Source organism: Labrus mixtus, chromosome 1, assembly GCF_963584025.1.
Source record: "Labrus mixtus chromosome 1, fLabMix1.1, whole genome shotgun sequence".
NCBI classification, from domain to species: Eukaryota; Metazoa; Chordata; class Actinopteri; order Labriformes; family Labridae; genus Labrus; species Labrus mixtus.
This window is the reverse complement of record NC_083612.1, coordinates 24410298-24425060: the sequence shown is the minus strand read 5'-3', so window position 1 is coordinate 24425060 and position 14763 is coordinate 24410298. Positions and strand designations below refer to the sequence as shown.

At 40.2% G+C, this 14763-nt stretch overlaps 1 protein-coding gene across 1 annotated transcript; it reads right to left on the bottom strand.

Annotated features, from left to right (window-relative positions):
- Window positions 1-5206: 5206 nt before the first annotated feature.
- Window positions 5207-14628, bottom strand: lpcat2 (lysophosphatidylcholine acyltransferase 2). The gene is made up of 14 exons (XM_061039192.1): window positions 14345-14628; window positions 13779-13921; window positions 11310-11527; window positions 10789-10901; window positions 10384-10444; window positions 10116-10174; window positions 9658-9692; window positions 9395-9449; window positions 8965-9047; window positions 8259-8384; window positions 8013-8166; window positions 7407-7505; window positions 6679-6820; window positions 5207-6529 (listed from the first exon to the last, which is right to left on the bottom strand). Exons 1-14 carry the CDS (start codon window positions 14453-14455, stop codon window positions 6351-6353), a joined length of 1578 nt encoding a protein of 525 aa, XP_060895175.1. The 5' UTR covers window positions 14456-14628; the 3' UTR covers window positions 5207-6350.
- Between the last annotated feature and the right edge of the window lie 135 nt (window positions 14629-14763).

Here is a 14763-nt window from a genome sequence, read left to right as displayed (position 1 = left end):
ATCTGGAATTACTTCTATTCTTTTGCATTGAATTTGGTATTTTCAGGTATATCTGAAGCCAAGAGTGACACAATGTTGCGTTTGTACATCATGACGGTGTATGATTGGGAGCGTATTTCTGAATATAAATCATAGTTTAAGGGAAAAGTCCCCTCATGAGGGGCTTCAGAACAGATGCAAAGCAGGTGCAAATTGTTGGTAACAGCTAAAGGAAAGAAAATAACTATTTCAACTGAACCTGAATCCATACCCATATTTTTTAAATTTTACCCCTAGAGACATAGAGGAGTGCTTGAGGCAAAATGATATCATTCTTCACATTTTTACCTCTATCATCCTGGCTCCCAGTGTACATTTCTTGAGACCTCCCTTGCCTTTCTTAATGTTCGGGCTCTAACCTGGGGGACCTCAGCATTGGAGGCTAATGAAACAAGACACAGCCTCTCAGCAGTCACATTATGAGCCTCTTGAGTATAACAACCCATGCATTTAGGGTCACAACAAATACTGTTCCAAACTGTCCTTTTCTAACTATTTGCAAACATGCCCTGCATTACCTAATTCACTATCGTCATTTAAACCAGCAATCACCCCGACTGACACATACATACACGCACGCACACACACTGCATCGTAACCTTTCACCCACCTTCTATGAGTATTTATGTGACCTCACGGTTTCAGGCTGAGTAAAGCCTACTAACTCTGCCATAAGTGTCAACCATACATCACAACAAAGTGCTTATGACGGGTTGTACAACACGCCTTTACGTTACATTTTTTGTTTTGTCATTCTTTCAACTTAAAGCAACAGCCACATAAAGGCCAGGTCATGGTATTAGCTTTGAGGGGAGTTTGTTTTGTTCTAGACTTCATTAAAACTCTGGACTGGGCTTTAAACCTCTCCCAGCCCTTCAAGAAGAGGAGTGTCTTTAAGCTGTAAACTGTGGGCTTGACAAGTGTCTGCAAAGATTTTAAGCACCTCAGCAATGTTAAGTCTTTTTCCCTACATGTTGTATACATTCAGTGAGGAAAAGAAAGCACTGTGGCTAAGTCATCTTGTCACATAGCTTTCCACAGCACATCTGGGAAATTTAGTGTATATCCAACAGCAAAAGGTGCAGTAAAAATGAACTCCGTAGCACCTCACCTCCTACTTTGTAAGTATGTGATCCCATTGTCCTCCAAAAGCTTAAAATACAATTCTGTTATCTTGGCAGTCTCCTTTATCTATATATCAAAGACTTTATCTTTTTGTGGTTCACACCCTTTTGGTCCCAGAGCAACTAGTGAATAAGGAACACAATAGGTGGTAAACAAAAGTGGAGTTTGAACGGTGGATAAAATTAGGGGGCACTAAAAGGGGAGGTTTGACAGCAGGACGATTGGCATGATTTATGTTTGAACTCTAAGAGTGCTTGAATTGGGGGTGCGGGGGGGAAGTGTGTGATGGATTTAAAGTTTCAAAGTAGGATCCTGACTAAAGATTAGACCCAGACTTTTATCCAATATTAACATTTTCTATTTTGTCCTCTGTTAATAATAACTGTTGCGTAAGATGTGAAGCTGCAAAAATATAAACAGTGCAAGGCATAATACTTTCTGTCCCTTTGTACCAAGAATTATTTAAAAAAAGGGAAAATGTAGGTTACAGTATGTTCTATTGTCTCCCGCTATGCCGAGGAATGAATTTAGTTTGTGAAAAAAGGACTCCTCCATGAGACTGTCCAACAAAGGTGTGGGATTGTTTATACTCCAATCTTACTCTGACCCATCCTTGAATGTTTCTTGGGAAAAGTTGTTGCCCATCATCCAAATAACCATCTGGAACTAAATCAAACACACAAATCTGAAACCAGCAAAACACTGAAGAAGGAAACAAACCTGTGGTGCAGATGCTGACGTCGGACCAATGATGGTTTATTCGGTTCCCTAAAACCTTGCCCTAACCCGGACCTTGACTGTTCCTATAAACCCTCACACAGGAAATGAAGAACAATCACTTTCCTGAGAGAATAATAGCAGAGACAAAATCAACAAGGTGTCATCTGGTGCGATAAGGAAACATAACAATGAGGTTTGGAGGAACTCCCCGAGGAGCTGGAGGAGACGGCTTGCCAGGCCTGAGCCTTCAGGAGTCAAAGGTGGTGCAAGACATGTCCGTCTGTGCGTGTGTGATCATGAATGTGTATAAAATCAGCTCTCCTCCTAACATCTATTTCTTAGTAAAGTTATGTTTATTTCACTGAGCAGTTGATAAGAAGACATATCTGATCAGCACAGCAGACAAATCTAGGTCTTTCAAATGAATGTTTTCCAAATTAAAGGCACATTTTTGTAAACAAAAATCTGGTTTATTGCCAAGTAGCTTCGCACAATTATTAATTATTAATTTATCTTGGTTGGTGTCTTGTTGTGAAAAAATAGTATTAATTCCACCGTCAGTGGGCTCTCTGTCAAAAAAAATAACAAAAGATGACTTCGAGGCTGGTTTTGGAATCAACAAAGTGATTCTCGCCACTTCACCTTCAATGAAAACGAACGACCATAAAGTCAAGACAAACGGGCGAAACTCACCTGAGGAAGAGAATATGTTTACAGACGAGCTAATGCATCCAAGTATGATTTACATTAAGTTATGACAGCAGCACATACAGCAACATAATGCAGCTTTCAGTATCAGTTCCTGCTTCCTTATGTAGCTGTCTTTGACTTAACACCCGGTGTTTCCACGACAATGATAAACATGCTGTGTCTGTCATGGCGGCCGCCACGACAAGACGCGTCCCATTACAACTATAAAATAAAGGATTTCTCTGGCTTTAATAACTGTTGGAAATATTTGAGTTAATCTAATTACCTAACAGGTATAGTGTGAGCTTTGACATATATCTTACTGTCAAGGAACTTAAAACAGTCTGATATCTGAACAATAGGTGTAATGGAAGAGCTTAGTATCTTGTGTTTGAATTCTTTGGTCAATGATAGCATCATATGCTAACATGTTACATAATACCTAATTATTATTAAGGCATTATAATATGAATATTAAGGTACTATGCCTCTACCTTAATTATTAAAGTCCTTGTTTAAGTCCTCGTGTCAGCACTTTTCTAACCCTAAAGCAGACCGCTCTGAATGCTTGAAGCCATACATCTGTATTTGTCATACAGGACAAAGGAGGGGGTCACCACAGTATATACACTCCCAGGTATCCTGTTGTTATAAGCAGGAAGATCTATTCTATAGAAGCATTGGGCCAAAATAGCATTGCATTCTTCCTCTAGCATAACATTTATGAAATATCCTTGCAGCAAATAAACAATTACTATCCACCTCTGTTGAATGATTGCACTGACAATCAGTCTTTTTTTGTGTGTTGCTGGCATGCAGGTGAAGCTTGCTGCTAAGGTAAAGTCTGTATAGACTGTTTTACAAGATGGAAAACTTGTTTTTATAACATCAGTAGTTAACATATAAGGAGATGTGTCTCAATGTAAACAGTGTTTCTCCTCCAAAAGGCAAGCTGTCTGAAATGTACTTAAGGTGAAATAACCTTTAATTAGAAAAAAAACCTAAAACATGGCCGACTTGGAACTCAGCTGGGACTCGTCCTGATTTTGCCCACCTGGTTAAACGGAGGCAACGAGTAGTGTCACATTCATTTAACAGCGAGGCCTGTCACTCCTGACCTTTCCTTGAAGTCCGGCATGGTGAGTCCCCCCATCCGTGCAAGGCCTGTGTCCAGCCCGGGTCCACAAACAGAGGCTGCTCACTCACTCAGGTCCCAAGGAGACAAAATTCGATTAGCAACACATATCTCCTGCAATCTACTGCGACAGGATCAGCCCGCAGGCAGGCCTGAAATGGATGCAATATACAACAGCCATGCAGACTAAAGAGGGAGGATGGAGCGGTGTGGGACCAGATAGGAAAGCCAGAGCTGTGGGTAGGGAAGGAGTCGCATTGCAAGCGAGGAAACAATGTGATTTAATTGATTCCATGCCATCTCATCAATTTTGATTAAAATGAAATGAGCCTCTGTACGTTTGAAAAGGTTAAAACAAATTGAAGGTGGAAATAACAGCTGGTAATCACAGTTTGTCTAACAGCGGGCATTTAATGAAGCGTCCCACTCTCAATCATTTATTTCAGCCCCCTCTGTGTACAAGGAGCCTGCGATTCTTGTGTCTCACTGACTGTCTGTTAGTGTGTGAGCACATTCACCTCAGTCGTATTCAGAATGGAATACCTTGGTTCATGTTACATTTGAACTTCCAGATCAGAGGGGGAATTAATTAATTCAGAATGAATTTATCTTCAAAGCAACCCCTATGACCAATAAGCAGGTGAATCACATATTTGTGGGACTATTAAGATGTTAAGAAGCATGTGTATGTACTTCAGTTTTACACTAATGATATTCAGAGAAAAATCACACAGATAAAAATGTGTTAGAACAAAGACAAACATTCACATTGCTAGGATCTTTTTCAGGATCTGTATCTTTATTAACACACACTCAAGATACAGAATGGAAGACTTTCAGAATTATTATCCATGAAAACAAGATGGTTCACATAAAAGCAAAATGATCAAACCCACACAGTTGTCTGAAGTGCAGAATAATGGAATGTTTATAGCACAGCAATCTTCTTAAAAATAATGCCAATATGTTTTTTTTTTTCAAAAAAACATATGTATAATTTCCCTGCTGCCATGAAAGTATTAAGACAACAGAAATGATCTATATGTATACAATCTTTTCTTTTAGAGCTGGTGTTCGTACATGATAAATTGTGACATTTGTATTCATTTAAATATGTGTTGAGCTCTTGATTAATTTAAAGTTATTTCATGTTCAGCATCACAGTCCTAAAACCAACAAGGAAAAATAAAAAAACAAATTCCTCAACAACATCAGAATCCACCTTAAGTTTGGATGTCTGTCTAATCCTATAAAAACATAAACCTCATGGTTGTGTAGCCCTAAGTTGTAAAGGCCGACATGAACAAAAGTAATACAAATCAAGCTGGAATTTACAACTAGCACAGAAACACACAGTGGAAAAGTAACAGGTAAGTGCTGCCCTCTTGTGGAGGTTTTGAGAATTAGATTTAAGCCAATAGTCACCTCATTAGAAAAAATCTCTTTGAAAGTTGTTAATAATTTACATACTAGTGCATCTAATAACACATGCAAGAGTTAAAATTGTGTTGTTTTATTTTACAAAGCAAATTTTTTGCAGTGTTAACAAAAATAGAAAAAGAAAATCACATAATTGCAAAAGCACATGGTAAAATAATAACAGCGCTGCTAGTTAATCTAAAAGTACACCCCGCTGGAATACAATGTTGTGAAGCAGCACTGTTGGCTTTTTGCTCACAAATTGCTCTATTTTCAGTGGTTCATTTGCTTTAGTAAACTTAAAACTGTGCAGACACTCTGCTGTCTCAGCAACAACAGGCTTCAGTAGAAATGCAAATGGATACACATGCAAAGCAAACCTCTGGCTAATTATACAGCCGTCTTACAAGGTCTGTGTCCCTGAGCGCTGGGGGGGGGGGGGGGGGGAGAAAAAACTAATGTGCTAGCGTGTATGCTCTTCATGGACATAGTTTTTATACAGAACATCTGTGGGTTGCCAGATTGGAAAGATCTTAATAAAGTACACTGTACACTAATTATACGGCAACACAGAAGCACAAGGAGTGTTTGCTTATATTTAAAGAGATGTGTGTTTGGCATTTTTTTTTTCAGTCATATACAAAGGTTCACAAAGACAAAAAGAGACACACAAAGCTATGTTCATTTCAGTCCAAGCAAGGGTAAGCTCAGGGCAAAGAGAGGGATGGATCCAAGGCAGAAACATGGTGAGGCAGTTAACAATAATGTGAAGAAAGTATTGAATTCATCATAAACACACTGTCACTAACATTAGAAATCTAAACATTGTAGGGTTCATATAGTTAAAACACTGAGCGTGCATGTGAGTTCAGACATATATTAATCATATGATTAGCTTTTCATTAGTTTTTTTTTGTTTTCTTTTTTGTGCGGACACATCAACATTCACACACAAAAAAAAATGTAAGGATGAAAAAACTACATGTCTTGTGCAGTAGCTCAGGGAAGATTTCTTTAAAATCTATAAGGCACTAAAATGTAATGGCAGCACTCTAAAAAACGTCTTTAAAAAGGCAAGCACACAACCTATAACATGGCTCCGCAGTGACACGTGACTTGATTTTGCTTATATTCATTCGTTGGAGGGCTGATAACACATTTGCATTTTCCCCTCTCGGATAAGAGTTCAGTCTCTCAGCGAGGTTCACAGTCGTCCTCAATATCAGTCATCTTTTTTGTCAGAGGTGCTGTCTTCCTGATTTTCTTCTGAACTGGTCTGACCGGACAGTTGGAGATCACCTGGACACGCCTCCTGAATGGCCTGGTATCTCTGAAGCTCAAGATAGGTGGTGAAGAGTTTGGCATACTCCGGGTGCGTCGTGGCAAAGGCTTGAAATTCATCTGACAAAACACAGAGAAGGTTATTCACCAAAGTGTAGCGAAGAGTAAAGGAAGTAACATTGTGAAATACAACCTGGTTGGAAACTAAAACAGATACAAAAACACTAAAACATAGCCTGGCATTTGATGTTTGTTTTCAAAGTACTCACTGAAGGTGATGAAACCGGAGCCATCAGCATCAATCTCCTTGAAGAGCTTAGCCATGTTGAGATCTGACACACCCAGAGCTGAGCGCAGCAGGGCAGTAAACTCCTCTCGAGTGATCTTGTCATCCTCGTCTATATCAAACAGCTGCAGAGACACAGTAATATACAGTTCACTTAACAAATGTTTCGATAACTTTTATTTTTCCTTTACATGCAAAGTGTGAAAATGTGTAGGTGGGTCAAAAAAAAAAATGCTAGAAAATGTTTTTGCTGATGCTAAATTGGACAAAAATAACGTTCCAGCAACATTAAATAAACAAAAGAACGGTTTGTACAAAATCACATTTGTCCTTATGGCCGGCAAAGTGACTCCATGTTTCCTCAACAGACACACATTGTTACGTTGACATTATCCAAGCCTCTCTGAAGGCTGCCTCTGTTCCTCCTCCAGCAAGGCTTCTGTCTGCTGGGCTCTACTATCAACTGCAGGCAGAGCCATTGAGCTGACATCGTGTTTCTTCTTGCATCCAGCTCTTTTTTCATTGTAATATAAATATTCATACATACACAAAATGTATAGTTTATAAAAAATAAAAAGACCACATCATACAAAAGTTGTAGATACAGGGTTACAAATATTTCTACTGTGATTATTTATATTCAGTACACAATACTGTATCTTTTTTTCAGACCCTATAAGAAGCACAGCAATGTCGGGATATGACTCTTACCTTGAAAGCCATTACAAGAACCTCTTCAGTGTTAGCTGGTCGACACAGGATGGTCAAACCAATGACATACTCTCTGAAGTCTATGGTGCCATCTCCGTTCTAGACGGGGGTCAAAGCGACAGCAATACAAATACTTGAGTTGAGAGATAGAGTATGGGAAACTTGGACTGTAGTATGATGACGCTGATGTATACAGGGTGTAATTCTTTGTGGTACAGTATGAAGTACTTTTTCTAATGAAAAAAAGAGACACTCTGGATTAAATGTTGGTAGTTGTTTTTCTGCTTTTAGGCCACTCCTACTCAAACCTTTGGTTCACATACCAGGGAAGGAGGCCAAACTACTTGGATCATTTTCCTCCTTAAGGCTGTATAAATCCAGCTGGCACTATGAAATCCTCTAAGCTGGTAAACTCAAATCAAGCTGCCATTATACGATTGAAATATTCTATAAATTTCATTATAAGAGGGTTTCACATTCTGTACTCTACTAATACATGTGTAGAGCTTTTCCTTCTATGTGAGTCAGAGCCAATCCTTACTGTTCAGTTGTTAAAAGTCGTTCTGGCTATACAAAAAGTTCATATTTGATTAGCGTGTCCCTCACTCTGTCAAACAGTGCAAACAGCTCCTCAAGTGCCGGGCTGATGGATAGCTTCAGGAATCTGGCAAACTCCTCGATAGTGATCCGCCCTCCTTTACACGAGCAGGCCATAGCTGAGAAGCCCTCTAGCTCCTTCCTCAAGTTGTCCCACTTCATACTGAGGGAGCAGGGGACAAAGAGCCACATTTAGCACCGTTTAATGTCACTGCCTGGTAATGCCAAAACTGTTTGGAAGTGAAATGTGCTTACTTGAGTTTCCGGCTTATTTTGGTGAACTCAACCAGGCCTGCCTCCATGGGCAGCGTCAGCTCGCCAGCTGAAATCATCAGACGACAGTCCTCATACGTGTGATCTGTGACTGGCACTCCCAAAGCTCTGAAAGCAGACAGTTTGCATACCCAGTACACAGTTAATTAAGTATAACTGTAAAGAGATGGAAAACAAGGCCAGGGGGAAATGCAGAGATACCACAGATAAAAAGGAGTGCACTAACCAGACCAGCTATACAATAAAGCTATTCAAGTCTGTAATAAATTCAAAAATATTGGTTGAATTCAAATTCACAGGAAAAAAAAATGAACGAAAAAGAGGGCTATTCATACGCAGATCACATCAATACACAAAACAGCAGAGAGATGAGAAGCACACACACACTTTGAGTGTCACAAAAAGTTTGTATTTACTCACAATGTGTCAAAACATTTTGTGGTATTTGCATGCGGGCATATGTTCTCTCTGCTGAATTCAAATTTTCACCATCATAGTAAACTCAATATACACCAAGACTCACCAGCTATGATGTTCTTTCATTAACATACATGTACATGTGTGATAATTGTATTTGTTTTTTTCAGTGGCATGTATACTTCTGCTTGTAATTCATAGTTTATTGTACTGCATGCTTAAGTCGTGCACTGTAGAATGCCATGATGAATTAAGACAGATGAACTCTTACTGGGCCATAGAGTCTCGCACTCTGCTCGCAAACAGAGAAGGGGTTTTCTTCTCCTCCTCTGTGGGGATATGTGGTGGCAAGAACTGTAAAAAAAAAAAAAAAAGGAAAAATGACATAGTTGCAAATGTTTACCACTTAGTTGTCTTTGCTACAACTTAACAGCAGAGTGGCACTGATCCCTCCTGCACAGCTAAAATAATCATGTTCTCCGATATGACACGCTGTCTGTCGTTGGATTTCACTACAAATTGCACATAAAACAAATTACGAATGAGGATGAATGACATGAAAATGCTTAATTTTTGATTCTTCATGGGTTTTTTTTTTTTTTACAAGTGCGTTGATCATTATGAATATCTAGAAGAAAATGAAAAGATGAAATGTTTCTTTGCCATTATATATAGATGTAGGCTTGGAGAAGTTCATTTACCTCTATCTCTACAGTGGTGTACAGCTGGCACAGAGTCAAAAGTAGCAGTTTCATCCTACACGCAACACAAGCAGAACAGTCAGTTAAATATGTTGATCCAACAGTAGCAACAGTTTTAGAAATATGAAGCAACAACGAGGCTCTTTTATGTTCTAATGGTGTGTACTGACTTTGAAAAAGAAGCAGCAGACACCACTTTCACAAAAGCATTAATGAAACATGAGAAACCTTTTAAGATAACCCGCTGTATACAGAATACTTACGCGCCGAAACCCTGCCAAGTCCAAGACACTGTGTCCTGAAAGGGGGAAAATATTCAACAAGAAAAACCTTCATTAAAAGTTAGAACTGGGAAGGAAAAAAGGTATATAAATCAGGTTACGTGATACAGTTCATCTCATAGTGACAGTATGACATAAAGCTTTCTTTAGTGATGGATTATTATTTAGTTTTACAATTTAGTACACCCAACAACATGAGAGGCTATAAACAAGACCTTAAAGATATGCGGATGGGCAGTAACTGATAACTCCATACATTTTTTGCTTTATTAAAGAAATGATTTAATGCTGTAAGTGCGCATTCTCTTCCCCAATTGGATGAATTTTATCTTTGTTTCCATCTACATATTAACTGTCTCCTGAGTCTAGTAGTGAACAGCATGTCCTCTGTGAAGATTTGAGGTGAAATGTATCAAATCTGTGTTCCATCAGTCACTCACCAGTTTATTGGGATACCTCATAAGTATAGGCTGCACAGGGACCCCTGGGATAAAGGCACCTAGAGATAGGAAGCACCAGAACAAAATGTGTCACAGTGAACAAATGTACGCTGAGGAAAAAAATCAAAGTCATTCATGCATCTCCCTGAAAACCAGCTTTTGAACATAAGCTAAGTCATAGTCAATTTATTTTTTATTGTATTTGACACGTTTTGGCGCATACCAAAAGCTGTTAAAACCACATGACATCAAATTTGAAATATCTCACCTTGTTTGAAAGTTATTAGACATGAACGATTTGTACACGTTCCCTCTGGAAATATGAGGACCTGAGGAACAAAGCATTGTGAGTGAATAAAAACAACAAAGACATGCTGTGTCATTTTTGTATGGTTAATACAATGTTATGATTCTGATGCATACAAAGGTTAAATAAACATTGAATTATACAATCCGACATTTATTTATTCCAATGGTATGTGCAGGTTAGCTCACTCTTTGATATGGTTAAGTAATTAAACTATGAATACAATTACTTCACTTGAAACCAAACTACCATCCTGAGCTCCTGAGCTTTTCTCAGCTGACAAGCACTGAGTTTGATCTGTGCTGATACCAGTCAAATATGAGGTAGTGTCCGCTTGTTTTTGTTGTTGATGTTGTTGTGACTGACCTGAGGCCAGTGGCCCCCTGACTTGGCTCTGCTGTCGATCTCTTGGATTGTATTCTTCCTGGAATCTGGGTCCTTCCTGGACACCAGCACAGGCTGAAGACAGCGCACAAACCCTACAGGGTGGGAAAACACACACACACACACACATTACCTCACAACCCTAAAAGAGAAAGTACTTTTTTTTTTTAGTCATATTTCCCTCTGATCATTTCATGTGACGTCCTTGGAGCTATAGCTTAGGTTTATTAGTAATAAACAATCAAACAGGGTAGGGCCATTTCATTAAATACAAACAGGAACTGACAGGAACATTATTAAACAGCAGTTAGAAATTAAACCAGCCCTGTGGTGTCACCATATGGCACATAAATAAAATGAAAAACATGTTTCACACATATCAGTGTTTTCACAAGCTCACACACACCCCCACACGCCCGACGTAGAGGAACAGGAAAGCTCACATTGACACATAATCCCCTACAGCCTGTAGCATAGAACTGAGCAAACAGAATGTGTCTTACTGCCAAAGATGGGTGTAGCCAGGTTTTCTACACGAGAGACGGTGGAGGGCAGGCCAGCAACAATACACACAATGCCATCAAAAAAAGTGGAGTGGGGGGCCACGGCCAGGATGGGCGCCTCGCTGCTGTTGACCTGCTTGCCCTTAATCACCACTCTGAAACCCATGCAGAAGTAGTAAGCCCTCCCCAAGGCGGCCATCACTCTCCGACACATGAACCTGGAGAAAAACAGAATGTTACAGATGATGATTGATTTACAAGAACTCATTATTTAAAGGGGCTATATGTAACTTTCAAAAACACTGCGTTTGTAGCGATACCGCATGGCCATTTTGGCGAACGGCACCAGTAACCTGCGGCTCGCTCTCCCTCGCGTGCTCGTCATACGTGCTCGTACGTACACAAACGAGCATCATCAATCGGCCGCGAAACACTGGATATTTACCGGCATAATGTTTACAGAGGAGGTAAGTGGTCATACACATGTGAAAGTCTGTGAAGGAGTCTGTGTGGCTCTTCCTGTAAAAGTCTGAACGATATCAGACATGCAGTTGTGTGATTGCAAAGTGGAAACGTTAAACAGGAAGAGTTGCACCATTCTCTCACCACTTTCCTGCCCCCCCCATAAAGATAAAAATCTGTTTGCCTTAATCAGCTACTTCCCCAAAGTCAAGACAAAAGTGTATGAAGTCATAGTTTAGTGTGTGATAACATTTTGAATGTTGATGTGTAACCCTTAAAAGTCCAGAGTGTAAAAAACTTGATATATTTCCAATCAGCATCAGCCCTTTGGCTCAATGAGACACAAAACTGGAGCAGCATAATGTTGTTTTGAGATGAGGCAGCTCCCTGCACAATCACTAAATATCAAAAACTATCAAAATGTAAAGAAGCTCCCTGCAGCTGAATCATCTTTCTCTTGATCATATCTGCACCACATGCTTTACTTAAGCTCAGTACTCAGGAAAGGAACAGTCACTGGTATAAGCAGACTTTATAAAAGGAAATGTGATTTATCTCTTAAATACCCCAAACCAATATATCAGCCAGTGGTTACTATTATCATCATGCAAACGAATGGGTAGGCACTGCTGTTATAATCAATGCATTATACATTTACAGGAAATAATAGTTATTATCACTTAAATATTGACTTCTGAAAAAAAAGGCACGCATCAACAAAGAGTAACACACATGTTCCATTACCAGTCCTTTTTTTTTTTACAACCTCTCCAACACCATTCAAGTATACTCGTCTTAAAGCCCCAGTTGTTAACGCTCAGCTCAGTAGAGTGAGACAGTGGGAAAGGAGCCTCAGGTTGGACTTGAACCTGGGCTGCCAAATTTGGTGACTGTTGCCTCTTTACATGGGGCACGACCTAACCGCTAGGCCATCAGCGCCAGGAGAGTTAAGTGTTTATCTCAATGTGACCTGCTGTACAAGCCTTTACTAGTAACAGGGACGCATTCGAATCAACAACACAAACATCCCCAACACCATTTATCAGAGTTTGTAATTTGTCATTTAAGATGAAGAGGACTAACTCAAACTGTGAAACGTTAACTACTGACTTATCTTGTCCAAAGTGTCCTTGCTTTAACCACCATGAGAATATCTGGGCCTGTTCACAGCAAATCAGTAAAAGGGTTGACCTTGAAATGGCTTAAACGATAAGCTCCGATTTTCATCACCAGCACCATATATGGTCATACATATAAGAGCCATGGTCCAATGTAACAGGACTTATCCTGTTATCAGTACAACTGTGTAGCAGCTGTTAGTATTCACACATATGGGTCGTTTACTTTGCTGTACTGTCTGCTTCTCGGAGGTAAAAACACAGTCCAACAATACAATATTCTACATTTAATCAACATATGAGCATATAATGAAAATGTATAATGCATTGATTATAACAGCAGTGCCTACCCATTCGTTTGCATGATGATAATAGTAACCACTGGCTGATATATTGGTTTGGGGTATTTAAGAGATAAATCACATTTCCTTTTATAAAGTCTGCTTATACCAGTGACTGTTCCTTTCCTGAGCACTGAGCTTAAGTAAAGCATGTGGTGCAGATATGATCAAGAGAAAGATGATTCAGCTGCAGAGCATGCTCCTGCACATTTCAGTCATGTCAAGACCCATTATTTTGAGATTGTGCTGCCTTTGCTGTGTTTTACCGCCCAGTTTAAGAAACCAGGAAGCACACTGCTTCTGGCTTTAGAGAAACTCTGTGTGTTAGTCCAGTGAATCTCCTTACATTTGAGTTCAATCTCAATGTATGTATAATGTATGTAATCTTCCTTCACCAGTGTTTACATGATGGTAACAGTGGGTTTTTTTTTTCTCCATATGCTAAGGAAGTGAAAAAAACAATGTCACTGCTGACTTCCTGTATCGTTCCTGTTAGTTTTGTGTGGATCTATAGATGATGCGAGGGATAGTGTTTGTATCCTGATTACCGTCTCCATCCTCTCATTGGCTCCACAGCTCCTTTCAGAGGATGCTTGAAGGTTATGATAACAGACACTGGCCATGTCACCATGAGAACCAGGGAAATCAGGATGGCTCGAACCGGGACCAGGAAGATTCCCAGGAGGACACACTGCATGGAAAAGGGTACACACACACGCACACACACACACAGTGAGAAACAGGCCTTTACCATAAAGGGTCAAATCTGCTGTCAGAACTACACCCTTTGTTGCTGACGCTTCTCACAGCTGCAATACAGGCTACGCGAGTCTGCAAATTCACATCTTTGGGAGGCTTTCTAGAAAAGCACATAACGGATCTCATTGTTTCTGTTGCACATAACGAGGCTTTGCAAGCCGATTGTGAAAGCCTCAGTGCAGCAGATTATGCAGGCCGTGGTAACACAGCAGCAGCCTGTGTGTGAGTGTAATCTCACATCAGCTCAACACACTGCCTGTGTGTGAGCCGTGTGGCCGAAAGCGATGACTATAAACGGCGTTCTTCCCTCAAAGCTTGCCATCATATGACCACTGTAGCCAAACAGCATACTCACTTTGATTACAGCGGCTTTGGTGAGTTTGGTGTCTTGAACAAACGGGTTGATGACCGCAGGCAGCAGCAGGGATTGTTGCCTCGGCAGGGGGAATACTCGCTGTGGCGGCATCGCAGTCCGGTGACAAGAGCAAACAGCGAGATCAATTTGGTCGAGGCGCCGTTATGTTATCATCTCACTTCCGCAACAGGCACCCTGCTTTCTCATTTCGTTTTACCATTTCAGACGATTACGCGAGCCTGCCAGGAACTCCAGCTCGAGCGGTTCCTGACTGGCGTCTCAGGCTCCGCCCTCCAAAACGTGGTCACCGCAGAGTTCAATTCCGACCACCGTGTTCATTTGAAGCCTGCAGGAGGATTCGTCATACTTTCTCTGTGAACCCTTTGTTAGAACATGTGGCACTGTGCTATTACACCGTT

Bases quoted from the DNA above. Each gene is read 5' to 3' on its own strand.
- lpcat2 (XM_061039192.1), bottom strand. From the start codon at position 14,455: ATGCCGCCACAGCGAGTATTCCCCCTGCCGAGGCAACAATCCCTGCTG. The intron at 8,385-8,964 runs GTAAGAGTTCAT...GTCTGCTTTCAG, and splicing joins GTGCGAGACTCTATGGCCCA to AGCTTTGGGAGTGCCAGTCA. The intron at 7,506-8,012 runs GTGAGGGACACG...ACCCCCGTCTAG, and splicing joins TGTTTGCACTGTTTGACAGA to AACGGAGATGGCACCATAGA.